The 18,733-nt window shown below is 40.1% G+C and overlaps 2 protein-coding genes across 7 annotated transcripts; both read left to right on the forward strand.

Annotated features, from left to right (window-relative positions):
• The first annotated feature begins 5,539 nt into the window (after nucleotides 1–5,539).
• LOC104454487 lies at nucleotides 5,540–9,547 on the forward strand. Of its 2 annotated transcripts, none has more exons than XM_010069339.3 (8): nucleotides 5,540–6,178; nucleotides 6,963–7,110; nucleotides 7,199–7,349; nucleotides 7,562–7,687; nucleotides 7,798–7,878; nucleotides 8,019–8,211; nucleotides 8,296–8,566; nucleotides 9,075–9,547. In XM_010069339.3, exons 1-8 carry the CDS (start codon nucleotides 5,972–5,974, stop codon nucleotides 9,335–9,337), a joined length of 1,440 nt encoding a protein of 479 aa, XP_010067641.2. In that variant the 5' UTR covers nucleotides 5,540–5,971; the 3' UTR covers nucleotides 9,338–9,547. The 2 variants fall into 2 exon arrangements, with proteins under 2 accessions (XP_010067641.2, XP_010067640.2); XM_010069338.3 differs by having other exon boundaries at nucleotides 5,541–6,178; nucleotides 9,072–9,547.
• Nucleotides 9,548–11,926: 2,379 nt separating this feature from the next.
• LOC104454488 (muscle M-line assembly protein unc-89) lies at nucleotides 11,927–18,075 on the forward strand. Of its 5 annotated transcripts, none has more exons than XM_010069341.3 (10): nucleotides 11,936–12,081; nucleotides 12,913–12,971; nucleotides 13,090–13,177; nucleotides 13,929–14,115; nucleotides 14,222–14,333; nucleotides 14,427–14,461; nucleotides 14,562–14,714; nucleotides 14,813–17,250; nucleotides 17,468–17,530; nucleotides 17,665–18,075. In XM_010069341.3, the coding sequence occupies exons 5-8, from the start codon at nucleotides 14,283–14,285 to the stop codon at nucleotides 16,842–16,844; spliced, it is 2,271 nt and encodes a 756-aa protein (XP_010067643.2). In that variant the 5' UTR covers nucleotides 11,936–12,081; nucleotides 12,913–12,971; nucleotides 13,090–13,177; nucleotides 13,929–14,115; nucleotides 14,222–14,282; the 3' UTR covers nucleotides 16,845–17,250; nucleotides 17,468–17,530; nucleotides 17,665–18,075. The 5 variants fall into 5 exon arrangements, with proteins under 5 accessions (XP_010067645.2, XP_010067643.2, XP_039172842.1 ...); XM_039316908.1 differs by lacking the exon at nucleotides 11,936–12,081 and adding an exon at nucleotides 12,140–12,155; XM_010069342.3 differs by lacking the exon at nucleotides 11,936–12,081 and adding an exon at nucleotides 12,172–12,385.
• Nucleotides 18,076–18,733: the final 658 nt, after the last annotated feature.

Here is an 18,733-nt window from a genome sequence, read left to right on the forward strand (position 1 = left end):
AAATCCTATTTGTCGCACAAAAAATGTGACAGTTAACACTAAACATCTTAACAAACACAAGACACAAAATGAGTTAACGTGAATATTGAAAAGAATGGAATTAATCGTCCAAACATTACAGCAAGTATTTCCATAATTCTCCTCCAATTGAAAATCTTTCCATGTCTATTCGTCTCTTTCGATGGTAAAATTTCGACTGCATAGGCCACTCCCTTCCTTGCACGCAATATGCAATGTTTCTATGTGGTGCATGACTACCATAACGAATTGAGAATCACTTGGCTAATTAACAAGAAACCCTCATTCTAATATAAAACGAAGTTAGAAACTCACCCTTCAAGAGCTTGAAGTATCTAGGCTTTGAAATAAGGGATCTGTTGGCGCTAGTATGAGGGGGAGAACTTGCCTTCTTCCCTATAATATGCAATGCTTCTATGTGGTACATAGAACTTCATAGTGGAGCGAGGATGTCTGGCTTGAACCCGGATGCTTTGGTGAGCTAACGCCAGATGCCTCGGTTGAGCCGAGATGCTGTAGTTGAGCTAGGATGCCTAACTTGAAGCTAGATGCCTCAGTTGAGCTAGGAGGGCTGGTCATTAAGTTTGAAGATTAGCTCCTTCGTCCGTGGTCCATTGCACAGACCTTGCACGAACCTTCCACACCTCTCCGGCCAAAAGGGACTTGTACGAGGGTAGTCTTCACTCTAGCATCAAGCAAGCCTCCTTCTCACCAGCATCACCATAGCCACCTAGATCGCCAATTCACCTCAATCACAGTGCTGACGGTCCTTGTGGAACATAAAAAATCAAAAAGCTACACGTGAAGGATTTAATTGATCGAAAAAAAAACACCTTAAATCTAATTAAATATTGAAAAGTTTCATTTTGAATTTTTCCAAGTGAGGGATATGGTGAAAGAAAAATCGAGCGAAGATGTCAATAGTTAATTTTCTCATAAATCACAAAGAAATTTAGTTATTTATTCTCGAGGAAGCCTCAATTAAAAAAAAAATCATAATCTCAATTGCAAAACGTAAACACAAATTCACATTGCAATTTTACATCCACTAAACACATTCACATCCATTCACAGAAACGATCTACACAGCAAATAAGAACTGCACTCCAATGTATTGGACTACATTGATTAGTCTGCTTCATGAATCATATAAGTATTGCTAATCATAGGCTGGAACTGTTAGGCTTGTTATTTATCCTGCCAAGAGTTGAAAACCCGATTGATGGCACCATGCTATACTTGGCCCCAGCCTTCAGGTGCTGATACATGAAGTAAAAAAAATTATCAGGAGGAACATAATGATGCAAATTTATTGCAGAATTAAGAGTCAAACCTTTCATAAAGCATTGAGCACCGGGTACAACCATTCGAACTCCATCCGGCAAACTTGGACTATCGAAAAAGAAAAAAAAATGTTCCACACAAATATGAAGCATAAGTTGAATAACCCTACCCATCTTTGTCAAATTAAGATCAAAGGGTATAAATGTTGTAAAGCCTAGATAGAAATAATTTTCATGGCAACTGTATACATCCTCATCTATGACTCAATCTCATTAAGGTAGCAAAATAAACAATTGATTAATAAAACGTAACTAAAACTCAAATTACTTCAATTTACTTAAAAAAACTCAAATTACTTAATGTTAACCAGTCAAGTATTCGAGTCAACACTTTAGTGAACCATCAACAGCTCTTACCTTCATGGGAAGGCCATATAACATAGGCATTAAAAATGTTCAGAGCCTAAAGGTCTATCGAATCTCTGGCAGAATGATCAACTCTTGAGTGTTATACAAACAAAGATTGCAATAGGAATCACCCGATATATTCCGATAAAAAAATCCCCCTTTTGCAAATAATAGTAAGGGCTTTCTCATTATCTCTTTTTGTAAGCTGTTGGACTAACAAAATGAGAAAAAGCCGTTTAGGAAGTTAAGCCAAAAACTAGAAATATCCATCATTCATGGCCTTGCTACTTCCCAAATTAGATTATAAAAAAATGTAGAAAAGCCATTACATAATTTATAAATCAGGAAAAATAAATAATTAGTAAATAAACATAAATCGGTTGGACACAATTTGACTAAATAAAAGAATGGAGAATTTGAAGTTTCAGTTTCATGGCATTGGAGCGTAGTTTTAATTTCTTAGCTTCTCTTAAATGGTTTTGTTCTAAATCGAAATCAATATGGTAGATCAAGAAATTCAAGTGAATCTCCGACCTCTCTCTTCTAGTTAAATCCAATAGAGATGGACTTATCTATCAATATCACAAGTCTACATATTAGTTTTCTTAAAGAGATATAATAGATAAAAGTAACAATAAGAAGAAAGTCAACTTCTTACCAGCAAATACTTTCACTATTTGGTGATTGTCTAGGATAACAAATCTCACTCGAGGCATACGGCTTAATTAATCAGTCTGCCTATGCGTCAGCACCACTCTAACTCGAGCACAATGCTCCTCTGAAATCTTGTTTGTCGCGTCTCTACTGTAATGGTGACAGAAAATGTCATAGTAAATACTAAACATCTTAACAAATGCAAAACACAGAATGAGTTAACGCAAATATTGAAAAAAATGGAACTAACCATCCAAATATTATAGCAAGTGTATCCACAATTCCCCTCTGATTGAAAATCTTTCTATGTCTACTCGTCTTGTCTGGTGATAAAATTTCGACCGCATAGGGCCACTCCCTTCCTTGCACATAATATACAATGCTTTTATGTGGTGCATGACTATCATAACAAATTGAGAATCACTTGGCTAATTAGCGAGAAACCCATCATTCTAACAGAATAGGAAGCTAGAAACTCACCCTTCAAGAGTTTGAAATGTCTGTAAATAGGGCTTTGAAATAAAGGATCTGTTGGCGCTAGTATAAGAGAGGAGGAAGACTTACTTTCTTTCCTGTAATATGTAATGCTTCTATGTTGTGCATAATTACCTTAACAAATTGAGAATCACTTAACTAAGCAACTAGAAACCCATCATTCTAACTAAAAAGGAAGCTATAAACTCATCATTAAGTATCTGTAAATAGGGCTTGGATCTGTTGGCGCTAGTATAGGAGAGGAGGGAGGACTTGCTTTCTTCCCTGTAATATGCAATATGATGCATAACTACCATAATGAATTGAGAATCACTAAACTAATAAACTAGAGACCCATTAATGCTTTGCTAATCGTTGCATGCCACAAGCAATAAGAATGAGATATACAATAAATGGAATGAGACCCTTATATATACAAGTAAATGACAAATTGTATCCGTAAATCTCTCATCGATCTTATGGTAAAGATCATATCTCTCCAACTATCTACTTGCGTGGTCACAATTTTACCATCGGACAAGAATGATAGATATGGTAAGATTTACAATCAGAGAGGAATTGTGGACATACTTGTTGTAATGTTTAGATGGTTAGTTCCATTTTTTTCAATGTTAACTCATTATGTGTCTTGCGTTTGTTAAGATGTTTAGTGTTTAGGGTTCTCTTTATGAATGGGTGGTGGGTTTTTGGTTAAGTAGCCAAGCAAGGCTAGGATTTCGTATGGAATGATAGTAGTAATTGTAGATGATCCTGGGCTTCCTGTTTATGGTTCATGTCATAATCGTTGCATGCCACAAGCAGCCACTCTTAATCAATGCTTTGCTAATCACTGCAAGTGGCCACTCCCTCACACCTTAGTCATCGACGCTTTGGTCTCTTGGACTCCCTCACTTCGTCAATCCCATGCCTCAAGCATCATCTAACGACTTGATGCATCAATCACTCTCTCTCAAACACTCTTTCGCTCAACCCATACCTCAAGTATGGTCCAACGGTCCAACAACTAGACGCATCAATCGCTCTCTCTCTTAGACTTGGGGAAAAATATTTTCAAAGGATCACTATCAATTGACATGAGAGAGTGCGAGATGACTTTGCCAATTTGACAATACCTGATAATGAAAAGTCACGAACGTCTTATCTAATGATTCTTAGCCGATATGGCATAAGGCCTAAGGCCATAAAAAACAACATAGATAGGTGATTCGGTCTATACATGACTACTATATAATGCCCAATTGTTGCACTCTAATTACTACACGCCGCAAGCGGTCACTCCTAATCGCTACACGCTGCAAGTGGCCACTTCTAATCATTGCTTCCCTGCATGCTGCAAGTGGCCCCTCCTTCACACCCTAGGTTCTAACACTCAATCTCTCAAGCTCTCTCTCTCTCTCTCAATTCCACACCTCAAGTATGTCTAATGGTTGGATGCATCAGTTGCTCTCTCTCAAACATTCCCTTGCTAAACCCACCCCTCAAGTATGGTCCAATGATTCTCTCAATCCCACGCCTCAAGCATTGGTTCAATGCGTCAATCACTCCCTCTAAGACTTAAGAAAAAGCATTTTCATATGATCATCACCAATTACCACAAAAGAGCGCAAGATATGTTACTGATTCGACAACATGTGATAATAAAAAGACAGAAGCATCTTGTCCAATGACTCTCGGCCTGTATAGCATAAGACCTTGGGCTATAACAACCCAAAATAGATAGGTTCCTCAGCCCATATAGAACAATTATATAATACTCTAATCATTGCACGTTACGAGCGGCCACTCTTAACCGCTACTTTGTTGCACGTTGCAAGCAGCCACTCCCTCACGCCTTAAACACTAACGCTTCAGTGTCTCATGGTCTCTCTTTGTCAATCCCACACTTCGAGCATCGTCCAACACCTCGACGCATCTGTCACTCTCTCTCAAGCACTCTGTCGCTCAACCTATGCCTCAAGCATCATCCAATGACTCTCTCAATCTCTCAACTCAACACATCACACACTCTCTCTCAAACTCGAGGAAAAGCATTTTCAAATGATCACTATCAATTGCCATGAAAGAGCACAAGATGACGTTGCCAATTCAACAACATCTGATAATGAAAAGTCGTGAGCATTTTGTCTAATGATTCTCGGCTCATATAGCATAAGGCATTGGGCCATAAAAACACAAAATAATGTCCTTGCCCATAGTTTCATTTTTTTGCTTTTGTTTTTTGAAATAATTTTTTATTTAATTTAATTAATATTTTGGTCAAATAAATTAGAATTTAAGCCACATCATCACTACATAGGAGAGAGAACATATTAAAAAAGCCATGTAAGCATTTTCCATTAGTCAAATTGACAGTGTTAACTTTAGGATTTGATTAAATCAATTTGATAAGTTTTAAGACTTGATTATATTTTTTATAAGTTTTAAAATTCAATTACATTTTCATAATAAGTTTTAGGATTTCCGGGGCACATATCTAAAAATATATAAATAAATATAAAAAAATATATATATATTTCGGTTCATCGGTCTTGGGCCGATTTCGGATTCTCACGAAGAGCTGGGCTGAGACACGGGCCGGGCTCTGGGCTCCGCTTGAGAAGCCGCAGAAAGCCCAGAAGCTTCCTGTCTCTACATCGGATCCATTGCATCTGCCTCACCTTTCGTCGAGACGGCAGATTTTGAAATCAGATCGGAGACGAGCGGAGCGGAGACGAGACGAAACGAAACATACGCTCTCTTGCACACAGAGAGAGACCCCACAGCGCACGGTGTCCGTTCCACCTCTCCACTCCCGGCGTCTCGCTCGCGCCCGCGCGCGGCGGAGGGTGCGCGGAGGCGGAACTCGAGCTCACTCCCCCCACCGTCGGAAACCCCCGCTCTCCGTCCCCATTTCGGCGGCGTCTGGTGAGTTCGTTGGTCGCGGGGTGAGGGCGGGATAGGGCTTCAGTGGAGCGCGCGGGGAAGCTGTGGCGAGGCGAGCGAGCGGGGGAATCGAGAAGAGGAGGGGTGGGGGGAGAGTGGAGTCGACGGTCATGCCGATCTCTGTAGTTTAGAAGTGCGAAGCATTTTGCGCTCGTGCGTGAGAGGGAGAGGGAGAGGGAGAGGGGGGAAGTATGGAGGGGAAGCGGGTATCTGCGAGTCCGAGGCCCTGCAGCGGGAGGAGGGTGCTGGCTTCGAAGAAGAGGCCGAGGTGGTGGTGCGGCGGGGATGGGCTCGTGAACAGCGTCAAGAAGCTCCAGAGACGCGAGATCAGTTCCAAGCGCGACCGCGCTTTCTCGATGACCGACGCCCAGGAGCGGTTCAGAAACATTCGGTTGCAGGTATAGTGTCGAGGGTTCTTGTTATTTCCAGTTTCATTTTTTTTTCTTTTTTTTGACTTGCTAGGTCTTTATTTAGTGGGGGTGTCTGTCTGAATGAGGATTTGGAGACTTTGTCTGTGCTTATTTTGCTTTGAAGGTGGACTTTGAGTTACGTTAAAATTTAGGCTTGATCCGGTGGTGTTGGTATGAACTAGAGTTAACTCGTGGAATTATGTGGATATCAATCGGAAATTTGGTTTCTTGACGAGAGTGAATGTCAACATAACTTGGATTTTGTTGATGGGAGGGGAAGGCAGTGAAGATTTTTATGGTGAGTGCCAAAAATTTGAAATTGCGAGACCCGATGCCTTTGATCCTTAGTTGACAAAAGGCAATTTTTTGGAGATATAAATATTATACGTGCAAAATATTCAGTTTAATGTATGGGATTGATCTTTGGATGGGCGCTTTTGCCTCATTCAGGCTTTTCATGTAATGCTTGTATCATTTATCTGATCATTGATATGATTAGGAGATGAAAATTTAGTTTCTGAATAAAAGTTACGCCAAATGTTAAAAAATGTATCTACTGGCATTACTTGAGTTGCGTATGCAAGTGTCTTGCCACATCTTTATCAGTCAGTCAAAAGAGTTTATTTTCTTGTTAAAATCTAGGATGTGGGATTTCAACTCAAAGATGACAAATGTTCCATTTTATGAGATTGATGAAAGCCTTTTTATGGGGATAGTTTGCATATGCTGATTGTGGTTTTCTGGTTTGGATGATTGTGGGACTTGTTCACAGGAGGAATATGATACCCATGACCCAAAGGGTCATTGTGCCATGGTCTTGACTTTTTTGAGAAAGAGGTCCAAGATTATTGAGATTGTAGCAGCACGTGACATTATCTTTGCCCTTGCTCAATCTGGTGTTTGTGCAGCCTTTAGTCGAGGTGGGAATCTTGGTTTTCTTGCTTTCTTTACCAAAATCATTGATATTGGTACCAGTTTTGTGATTTATGACTCTTTATTGGAACGCAGAGACAAATCAAAGGATCTGCTTTTTAAATGTCAGTCATGGTGAAGTTATTCGAAGTCTGTTCTATAACAAGAACAATGACTCACTTATCACAGTTTCAGTTTATGCATCTGACAACTTCAGCTCCCTAAAATGCAGAAGCACGAGGATTGAGTAAGTCAATTTCTCCATCACCAAATTTTTATACAACACCACCTTTTCTTGTAGGAGAACCTAAAAATTTACAGAAGCACATAAAAGCTGTAATGAAGAGGATACAAGGCTAGAGAGAAACATATTCTCAGTTTTAGAAAGGAAGGACACCTTATGCAGTATCTTCATCCCCCACAACTGCGTTGTTATCTATTCTGCTTCTTGATGTCTAGGTACATAAGGAGGGGTAAACCTGATGCTGGCTTTGCGCTTTTTGAATCTGAATCGCTGAAATGGCCTGGTTTTGTGGAGTTTGATGATGTAAATGGGAAAGTACTTACGTACTCTGCCCAAGACAGGTAAAAAACAAGATCAGGCCCATGGTTGGAGTTATTTGCGCTATGGTTATGGACTTACCAAGTTCAATAATTTTCTCCATCTTATTATGACCTCCTCTTCTGTCCTGCAGTATATACAAGGTATTTGACCTAAAGAATTACACAATGTTGTACTCCATATCGGATAAAAATGTTAAAGAAATCAAGATAAGGTACTTTCTTTTTCATCTGGGCGATGTATCTTCACCTTTTTATCCTAATTGAAATCTGTTACTTAAGAACTCCTCTCTCGTCTTGTTGCCTCATATGATCACGCTCTTATTTTGATTGTTTCTATTTTTTTCTTTAATAGTCCGGGAATCATGTTGTTGATATTTACAAAAGCTAGCGGTCATGTTCCTCTTAAGATTCTTTCCATAGAGGATGGTACTGTTCTCAAGTCATTCAATCATCTCCTGCATCGGAGTAAGAAGGTTGATTTTATTGAACAATTCAATGAAAAGCTTTTAGTCAAGCAAGAAAACGAGAATCTCCAGATTCTTGATGTAAGTATTCCTCTTGATATTCTTTTGAGGCATATTTTGATATGGACTTATGAAGTCCAGCTGCTGACAGCGATAACGTTGCAGGTTCGCAACTTTGAGTTAACAGAAGTTAGCAGATCTGAGTTCATGACACCCTCGGCATTTATTTTCCTCTATGAAAATCAGTTATTCCTCACTTTTAGAAATCGAACTGTTGCTGTGTGGAACTTCCGTGGAGAGCTTGTAACATCATTTGAAGATCACCTCTTGTGGCATCCAGATTGCAATACCAACAACATATACATCACAAGTGATCAAGACCTTATCATTTCTTACTGCAAGGCTGATGCTGAAGACCCCTTATCTGAAGGAAATGGTAACTCCCATCACTTTGCTTTCTTTGGGTTGATTAGTTTACATGGTAATCATTTCTTTTTTCCACTGTTTTATGTGCCAGCGGCCTTCATATGGATGTTGGCCCTGACATAAGTAGTCATTTCTGTCTTTCCAATTCCAAGAACTCTGTCACCATACTAGTCCTTAAAAGAAGTAATTAAAACAGCTATTAAAAGAATGGGAAGTTTCATCTTATGGAGTTCTTTTGCATGGTATGTCAGTAGTAACTTTTTTTCTTTGTCGGAATTGAACCATTGGAGGTGGAAGTGTCTTTTTTCTACATATAGGTGCACCTGCCTCTTGTATTTGACAATATAAGCGGGCTGCATCATCTAATTCTTTGCTCTCTCGTAGGAGGCCAAAGGATAGCTGGATCATAACTAGAATTATCATATTCAGATGTTTATTCTCTGGCTATATTTTTTGGTTAAAGCATGTTCTTGCAGTTGTCAATGTACCATTGACAGTGCCACTGGTTTTTGCAGCAGGATCCATAAATGTAAGCAACATATTGACAGGGAAATGCCTTGCTAAAGTAAAAGCAAGCAACAGTGTCCCTGTCGAGGATGAATGTAGTTGTAGCGGTGAATGTAGTGGTGATTGCCGTTCCAAGAAACGTGCCCGTGCCTCCACAATCAGGAGCACAGTTGCAGAAGCCTTGGAAGACATCACTGCACTCTTCTACGATGAAGAGCGAAACGAAATCTATACAGGCAATAGGCATGGCCTTGTACATGTATGGTCTAACTGATTGTTCTCAAGTTTTTAGATTTAATTTCTCGAGGATTCATTATAATCCTCCTGGATGTTTATAATGATTGTGCTGCCTTTGCACGATAACCTTTTTTAAGTGTATCATTAGTTCTTGTATCGGTTAGGTTTGAGCTTCATAAGCTGTATCTTAGAGTGCTGATGTAGTGACTGGTACCTCTTATCTAATTTGCCTTTGTTTGTTTCAGAATTTGTCTTCCTTCTCTATCGTGGGTGTTCAATTTTGTCCTACTTGTTGGATTTATAATTGTCTCTGTTCATATCGAAACGTGCGAATTAGGGGAAGGTTCTTCCTGTGGGATGACTTCGTTTAAGCAGGAGTAGTAGAAGCTGTTAATAGCTGTCAAACGTGGTCATCACTTTCAAATTAAGACGCTCCTTACAGAGGAGATTGGCAGGTAAAGGATTTGCCATGTTGTCCAGGCTTAATTTTCAACTCACTTTTTGGGGCCCGGTTCAATTAAATTGGGACTGACCGACTGCTTTCTTGGTCCACATGGGTAGGTCATGTGACGAGCTTTTACATGATCATATCTTATGTTTTCCTGGATCGACTTCAATCACTCGATGCCATATTATATTGGCCATTGAGGTGTTGTTCTGCTTTAAGTGAAGAGTTTTGATGCTGGAGGTGGAGGAGAATGTTTGGTCGGCAAATTTGAAGGAATTTGGGATCGCCAACTGTTGTTTATTCGTACCCCACTTGGCGTGTGGGAGGCGGAAGGAAAAAGAGATCCATGGCTTTTCACATGCATTGCAAGGCTCGCAAAGCGTGATGATGGAGCCATCACACTGTGTGATGCTTTACGGTTTTCCAACACCATCTTTCTCTCGGGAAACAAAAAGGTGAAAAAAGTCATTTGGAGAGAAGAAGAAGGAGAGAGAGAGAGAGAGTGCGTGCGTGTTAGGGTCTGCTTGCCAGTTTGCATTTGGGGTCCAAAGCTGACATATATGCCTTTGAGCACTGGCCAAATCCTTATCTTCTTCATACCCTTTAACATGTAGTGGGATTTTCAGAGGCCTTTCAATCTAATGACAAGTATATTGATGTCTACGCGTTTGTGAAATACTTATCAACTTCAAATTCCCATTTGAAATGGTAATCCAAACTTTGCTGGTCCCTTCACTAGGCAGATTAAAAACCATGTAAAAGCTTCCAGCCAAGAAAGATGCAAACGGAAGTTTCCGGGTAAAGCAAAGATTAGATGAAGAAATAGTACTAGTCTTCTCTGTTTTTCCATAGGCCCTTTGGAAGCCAAGCCCAGAAGAAATTAACGTGGCGGATTTAGAGGGGAGAAATCTTATCGCAGGGTCCCTGCTTTGATGCGACACAGATACGAACATGACAGGATAAAAGTCAAACGAAAGGCGTGGGGTCCTAGAATAATTAATCTTTGCCGGAAGGTTAGCTATAAGTTTCATCATCTTTTTGCGTGCCTTGTTCCTCGGGGGTAATTTCCTAGGGGGCTGCTCCGCTTAAGTCCCCCCCGGGAATTATGATTTGTTTATTTTGGATCAATCTCTTGATGCATTTTTAATCGGTAAAGAACTGTGCAAACAGAGTTTATTGCTAAACAGACATTATGTGAATTAGTAAAAAACATTGATGGATAAATTGTGAAAGAATTTTGAGTCATGGTTTACCTTTGCAAGTATTGGTTATTCGCTTAGACTAAAATTTTGTACGTGATGTTTTGGGAAAATAAGTCTGAAAATATAGTTTGACTATTTTGTCTTTGACGTTTATAAATTAACATCTTGATTGAGTTTGTGTTTGAATCGTCTTACGGACAAGGACAGAAAAAAAACAAAAATTGAAAAGAACAGGCTGGATGTTGATTTCTAGAAATTATATTTATGAGGGTGGTCAATATCGGGACATCGGCATTTTTGAAATTTATGAGGGTGGTCAATGTCGGGACATCGGCATTTTTGAAAGCCCGGGGTGATTTAAGGAGGAGAATTTAACTTCTAGTAAAGCACTCAAGAAAAGACAGATTCACTCATTAATTTTTTTCAAGTTATGTGGGGACATACTTCCCTCAAATCAGTGGCAGAAAGCTCAAGATTCCATTATTTGAGATTTATATTGTCAGTCAAATCAAATATCATAATCAATAAAATAGATTTTTTTTCTCACAATATTCAATTCCCTCCCCCTCCAAAGTTGCAAAGAATTTGAATCCTATGGCATTAGATGGAGATGGGTCTCTCAAGGCAATATTTTATTATGGAAGAAGCTGCACACGACAGTCACCTCAGATTACCTCCTAACAAGAGCCCAAGCATGTGGCCTTTTCAATGTAGTAAATAATCAAATGGGAAAATAATGAAAACTAAAAGGAAAAAAAAAAAGGAAAAAGGAAAAAGAGGAGAGGAGGACCACATGCGGAGGGCAAGAGCATTTGGTACATCAACATCAGAGGAGGAATCGCGTGAAGCGCACGCGCCCAAGCCGGCGCGTGCCACGTGTTCCCCTTCCGTAATTCTCCTATAAAGACATCATGGTAAGTTGGGAACGCAATCATCGCGTTATTGTCCGCTTTAATATTTTGTTTTTCGTTTTTTTTTTTTTGAATTCCTTTTCCATTTTTCCATTTTGAAAAATCCGAGCGTATGTAGCTCCCTGCTTACCTGGTGCTTGTTCTGCTTTCCTTCTTGTCTTAGCCTCGCCGCCCCCCGCTCTCCATCTCAGATTTGATCGACATTATTAAATCCGTTCAGGTACAGTGCATTCTCGTCCTCGCACAAATCCCATCATCATCTTCTTTTTTCTGTCCTTGGATTTATGGTTTACGGTTCAAGTTTGAATTTTTCCTTTTTCACTTTATTCTATGGTGGTTCTTGCGTTGTGGGTCTTTGAGTGAGCTTTGCAAGACCCTGCATTTCGGGTTCTTGGTCATGTGAGCTCTAGAGGGCACTGGCATTTTCTTTGCAAAGAGCTTGCGATTGCGTCTTTTCCGGATTTGAAGTCCTCTTGATGAGTTGGGTCACTGTAGTTTGTTCCTCGCGAGTGGTGTCGGTGCAGGTTGTTTTTTTCCTTCTTGATTTGCTAGATCTGAATTGAATCCAGCTCGTCTCAGTTGCCATTGAGAATTATCGGTTGTGAGTTTACGGTTGCAGTGCTTGAAATGAGTGCATCTGCTTGCGAGCTCCAGTGGAAATGAGCTTGCTGTACTGAATTTTGCTTGGGGTTCATTCAGTTTATCTCTTGGTCGTGCCTTGTCCAAAAGCTTAAGCCATAGGCATTTGGGCAAAAAGGGTTTCTGAATTCTTTTTTCCCGATTGGATTTGCTGGCTGCAAAGTTGTCATTTGAACTGCAAGTACTTTTAATTCAATTACGAGTCATTAAGTGATATCCACAAGCACATGTCAATGTTTGGAGGGTATAACGTGTAAATTGCTGCACCAAACATGGATTTATAGAATAGAAAGTCTGCTGGATTTGCATTCAGTGGTATCCTGGTTTTGCTTGATTGTTGCATACTTGGCACCGGGCCTCACTTTTCTCATTCAATTTAACACTTGAAGTTTCCAATTCATCTCAACTGCAGGTGGTTGACTTAAGTCCATACAAATTACCCTTTTGGAACCATTAGGATTTATCATCAAGGTTTTGGGCTTTCCATGTTCTCTGTGTGCTTGCACTTTCCTTAGTTATATCATATATGACAGTGTTGGATGTATCTGTACAGTTATCCACTCCTTGATATTATTTTCCTGCATTTCAGGTGCCTAAGTTTCTGAGATGGGGGGTGATATAGACTCAGATGCCATTTTGGAATATGCTTCATTTCAGATTGCATCCGGGCAGGAGAGGTTAGTCTAGCTTCTTTTTGCAAGATTTACATTAGGGAGGTGTGGCAGAGTTACCCACACTAGTCACAGTGTAGAACTAGAGTTCTCTACGTGCGTGACTGTTTTATGCGATAAATCTGGAATTCATATACGAGAATGAATTAGTTTCAATCATTGATGGTGACAAGTTCCTTAACTTGAGTTCCCTTTGTTACTATTTCGCCTGCTCTTTTCACCTGTTAACAATGACCATCCTGAAAATCTTACAGAGAATTTTCATCTGAGAAGTTTTTAAGTATGGAATTAAAAACCTCAACTGCAAAATTTCGAGCTTAGAATTTTCTGACCTTTAGGTTGGTTAAATAAAATTGGGATGTGGCTAATGGGGATGCTTACTACTGTTCTTATGTTATCTAATAAGTAGCCCGCTACTTCCTTCTTCTGGTTAAGAACTCGGCTAATTGCTGGCATATTGCTGAATCTCTTTTCATGTAAAGGTTAACAGAATTTCACTGTTAGCTTTAGTGATGGCTGCATTGAAATGTTTAAATTGTCTCTTCATTCAAATCTAGGAGCAACTCTCTTGCAGCCAGAAGTTCTCTAATCCTGTTTTTTGATTCTCTTTTTACTCGCTTGTTTTCCATCTTGCTGGTGTTGCTATTAGTAGACTTCTCGGCATCTGAATTTATTTTGTTTTTTTTTTTTGGGTGCTTCTTGAGAAATTTCTTGTTACTTTATATACTTCCCTGAAAATGTTTTGGGGATTACCCAGGTTTGAAGCATATGGTTGTGTTGATAACAAGGTGGAAAAGTTGGCAACTGGAGGATTGGATCAATTACTTCCCTACATTCCTGCTCTGAGCGACTTGTACACGGAAGGCTCCAATTGTAACTTTAAAATACAGCTTCCCGAACAATCTTTCTGGGTCAAGATGGTTCACAAAATCTACCTTTGACAAGTATATACCTTTTGATTACTTTGATTTTTTTGGTATTAACCTTGGTTGAGACAAGGTTATGATTTCTTAGAATCTTAATATACAAAAAATTTGATTTCTGTCCCAGTTTTCTGCGCATTGTCGGTTCACGAAGCCTTGCGACCATAACCAAACCGATAAGAGATGAGATGTCTCAATTGGAGGAAGCTAGAAAGTTTCAAGTTTCTTTGTTCCCCCAGGTAAATATCATGTGTCTCAGTGTCCTACAATACCCCTTTTCCTATACAAGTTTATGCTTGAATGAGCAACTAACATGTTTTTCCTTCTACCAGCCTGGAACAGATGCTGAATCAGCAGATGCTTCAAGGTTGACTCTTGTTCTCTTCTCTGGCATCATTGGGTTTCAATGGTATTTTCTGCTCATCATGTCTGTTGTATCTTGCTCATTTTTGTTGTATTGAAATCAGGAATGAACTATTACGAGCTATGGATTTGAGGCTTGTAGTGTTGAGAGGGGAGTTAGCTGCAGCTTTTGGCCAAGTTGCAGGTGACACCTACTCTGTTGAAGAGATGAACAACATAGCAGATTTCTCTCAACTTCTTGGAGCAGCAGAATTGGAGTAAGTTAGCCATGCAATTCAGGGGGCTTATATCTTTCTAGGTTTCTCTTTCCTCTGGATGATTTCATGATAGTAAAACAAGTGGATGTTCATTGCAGGAATGCTTTGCATAGGGTTCTAGAAACAAGCAAAAACAACCAGTTTGTCGATTCCGAGGAGAAATCCTCAATCAAATGCGATTCAAAGGATGTGGATTTTGCTAGGAAGGAGAAGAGTAATTTGATATCAAAGGCAGCAAACATAGGAATACCAGTACAGTACAATGTTTCACCGGCTAAAGTTGCACAGGTTGAGCGAGAGAGCTCAACAGGAAGTGAGGATTCTTCAGACTCTAATGATGAAGATCAAACATCTGCAGAAAGAAGTCGAAGTATTTTAAGACCTGCATCACGTAGAAGGTCCGCATCTCCAATGCGCAGGGTTCAAATAGGGAGAGGTGGGTCCCGTAGAGCCGCTTCCCTAACAATCAAGAGCCTCAATTATTATCCTGCTAGAGAAAGGACTGTTGCTAATGACATTGATGAAGAGGGATCTGAGCAACCTAATAAGAAACCAGAAAATATTCTACGAATGAGTGTTCAGGATCGAATCAATCTTTTTGAAAGTAAGCAGAGGGATCAGGCTGCTGAGATTGAGAAAAGGAGTTCATTAGTTAATATATCTATAGGTGCAAATAAATCTGTTTTGAGGCGATGGAGTGCTGGTATGGGAGGCTCTTCCTCATTCCAACATGAGTCAGAGAATAATCCAGATAATACTCCAGTATGTTCAGGTGATACCGTGGAAGAGGTCCCGGAGGATTCAACAAAAGTGACTGCAGAAGTGAATGTCATGTCTGAAAGTCAACGTATTGTTGAGACTGATGAAGATGTAAGATTGGAAGAATGGGAAAGGGGGGGCTCTCCTCTGGTAGGTAATGTCTCAGACAATAGAGTGATCCAAGGAGAAGAAAATAATGATAGGTCAATATCCTCAGCTGAATGGAATCGGCAGAAAGAAGAGGAGTTGAACCGGATGATGCTAAAAATGAAGAGAAGTAAGAGTGCTCCTAGTAAAGCCGAAATCGGTGGAAGTCAAGAACTTTCTGTTGAGCAGAGAGGTGGGTTTTATGATCGATATAAACAGAAGAGGGATGAGAGGCTTAGAGGAGAGAATGCTGGAAAACGAGCAGAAAAACAAGCACAATTTAGAGCCATGCAACGGACTCTAAATGAGAGGAAAGCTGAAATGGCCTCCACTAATATAAATGATACCGGCAAAAAGACTTCCTCAAAGAAGCCCCAGAAGCCACTCCGAACAGCATCTCAACCTGCAAAAGTTAAGAAAGAAACCCCAACTCCTTCCGTAACCAAGAAGACTTCCCCGAAAACATCCCTTGTACCTGCGACACGTAAATCGTGGCCATCAACTCCAACAATGAGAACCACGGGAACATCACCAGCTAAGGTTTCTGGTGCCTTATCTTCTACAGGCACTACACCAACACGTCGAAAACCTCAGCCAGCAGGTCCTACGCCGACTCTCTCTCGCCCAAAACCCAAGTCAGAAAAACCACTCGCGCAACAAAAGAATGTCAGAGAAGCCCAATCAAATAAGCCGAGGATCTCAAAGACTCTGGATGATAAGAAGCTGCAACCAGTGACTAAAACTACCAGAACTGGGAAAAGTAAAGCTGTGACCACTTCTTTAGATGGCTCTGGTGCAGTTTTGGCTAAGCCTAGTTTCTATAACAAGGTAACCAAGAAAAGCAGTGTGGTGCCCTTGGAATCAAAACCTCTCCGTAAGAGCTCTGGAACTGGTCCTGGTGTTGCTGCTTCTGCAAAGAAAAAACCTACTGAGCTGGAGGAACCAGTGACTAGGTGTGGAAATTCAAGCGAAGAACAAAAAAATGAGCAAATTGGTGTTGTTTCTGACCTGATAAGTCAGCACGAAGTGGAAGATGGCATATCAGTGGTTGTAGCTGATGCTACGGTGGAGCCAGAAACACATGAAAGTAGCACCCAGGAGTGTAATGAAGCTGAGAACATGGATCAAGTTGTTCACGAGGGTGATTTAGGTCCAAATAATATTCCAGAGCCTTCAGATGTCCAACTGAAGGAGAGTCGACCATCTCTCCTATGGCTTGGGTAGAAATTGAAGAGCACCAGGATCCACCAAATCTATGTGATGACCCTGCCTCTGAAGTACTATCTCATGTCAATGTTGTACCAATTGGATCATCAAGTCCACGGGTGCGCCATTCTTTATCACAGATGTTGCAAGAAGAAAGTAGTGAACCTGACATTTGTGAGTGGGGTAATGCCGAAAATCCTCCTTCAATGATATACCAGAAAGATGCTCCTAAAGGATTGAAGAGACTATTGAAATTTGCTCGAAAGAGCAAGGGATGGAAACACATCTGGTTGGTCTAGCCCATCTGTGTATTCGGAGGGAGAGGATGATATGGATGATCCTAAAGTTTCTAGCAAGAGGAGCAATGAAAATCTATTGAAGGCACTTCATGCAAAGAATCTTGTGGCTAATGAGCAAATTTCTGGTGAATTGCCTCTTGACTTTACTACTTTGCTTCTTTTCTGCCAGTTGTTAGATTTAAATTTTTGTAACGGTTTTAGTCATTGTGTTGAGCAGAACTTGTATCCCTGCTCCTATTCTTCCTGAAACTGCTTTTTGCTTGCTTTACTTGATTTTATCAGCCCAATTACTGCATATATCGCGCTCTTGTAGTCCTCATTGCTGGAATTCTTTTGACACAGCTCATTTGGGTGGTCATAAGTTTCACGACAGTCTTGTTTCAGCTGGAGCTTCTACAACAAAAGGTGGGTTTGCTTGGCGAGTTTCTCGATATCTTTGTTGCAGATCTTTCTGTTTGATATTAACCTATCCACTTCTTCTGAAGTCAGGAATTTGAGCCGGTGTAGACCCTAATAAATTGCATGCTTCTCTTTTTCAGCGTCAAGGTCATTCTTCTCTCTTTCAGCATTTAGGGGCAGCAAACCAAGCGAGACCAAGTTCCGGTAACCTCTGAGGATAGCTGAACCTCGGCTCCTTGAACAGTTGCATCCTCTTTCAGCCCCAAGGCACACAGTATAGGTCTAGAGTTGTATAATCCATGTGAATCTTGGTTTTCACTTGCTTCTGACTCTTGTTTTCAATAGATTTGAGCCCCGCCTCCTCACATCCATCCAGGCAGGCGTGTTTTGTCGGTGAAGGTTTGTGTAAATTCAACCAAAAATGAAAAAAGAGAGACTGGTTACAATTATCAACAACTAAACATTAGAATGTCAGACATCTATTCATTCTAGAAACTATGTTGTTACATCATGATAGTGTATCTTATTCAAATTCTGAGTTTCTCTTCCAATGTTTGCTGCTACACCTACCTTGCAAGCTCTGATGGAGTACTTGTATCTTACATGGACCCTCCACTTTCATCTGTGTCCTAACCGTGCAGCAAAAACTGACATGGAAGAGATGGCGTTCGGAATTGCAGATATTCTCAAACTGGGCGTTTTTTTTTTTATCGGCTCGATGTCGGTTTACTGGTGGGACTTTCTCTTATGCAAAAAGAATAAGTCCTACAAACTGTCCCAGGCAAATCGAGTTTTGTAAAAGTTCACACGGATGTGTCTGTTTCCCGTAAAACTACATACAAAAAAAGAAATGTTTTCATATCATTTTTTTTTAAAATAATTTTCATTTATTTGGTGATATGCTGTAAAAATTGCAATTGAAAATGTTTTCGATTGTTTGGACCTCCTTTGAAATAACGAGCTTTGAAGATGAAGAAATGAGCCTTTGTTAAGAGATTTATCATGCTTGGGAATCCCTCTATTTAGAAATGGGAATTCGTTTTTCCTACTTTTGTTTGACCTTAACTACTTTTTCACTAAATAACCGTATTCAGTGAATCAAACGAGTGACAGTGCGTAAAACTAACTTGCGAGAAGTCCTTTCATTAAAACAAACATGCCCTTAAATCCCCATTCCATTCTGCATAATCTCCCGTATGAGCCATGCTT

The sequence above is a fragment of the Eucalyptus grandis genome, chromosome 7, assembly GCF_016545825.1.
Source record: "Eucalyptus grandis isolate ANBG69807.140 chromosome 7, ASM1654582v1, whole genome shotgun sequence".
NCBI lineage: Eukaryota > Viridiplantae > Streptophyta > Magnoliopsida > Myrtales > Myrtaceae > Eucalyptus > Eucalyptus grandis.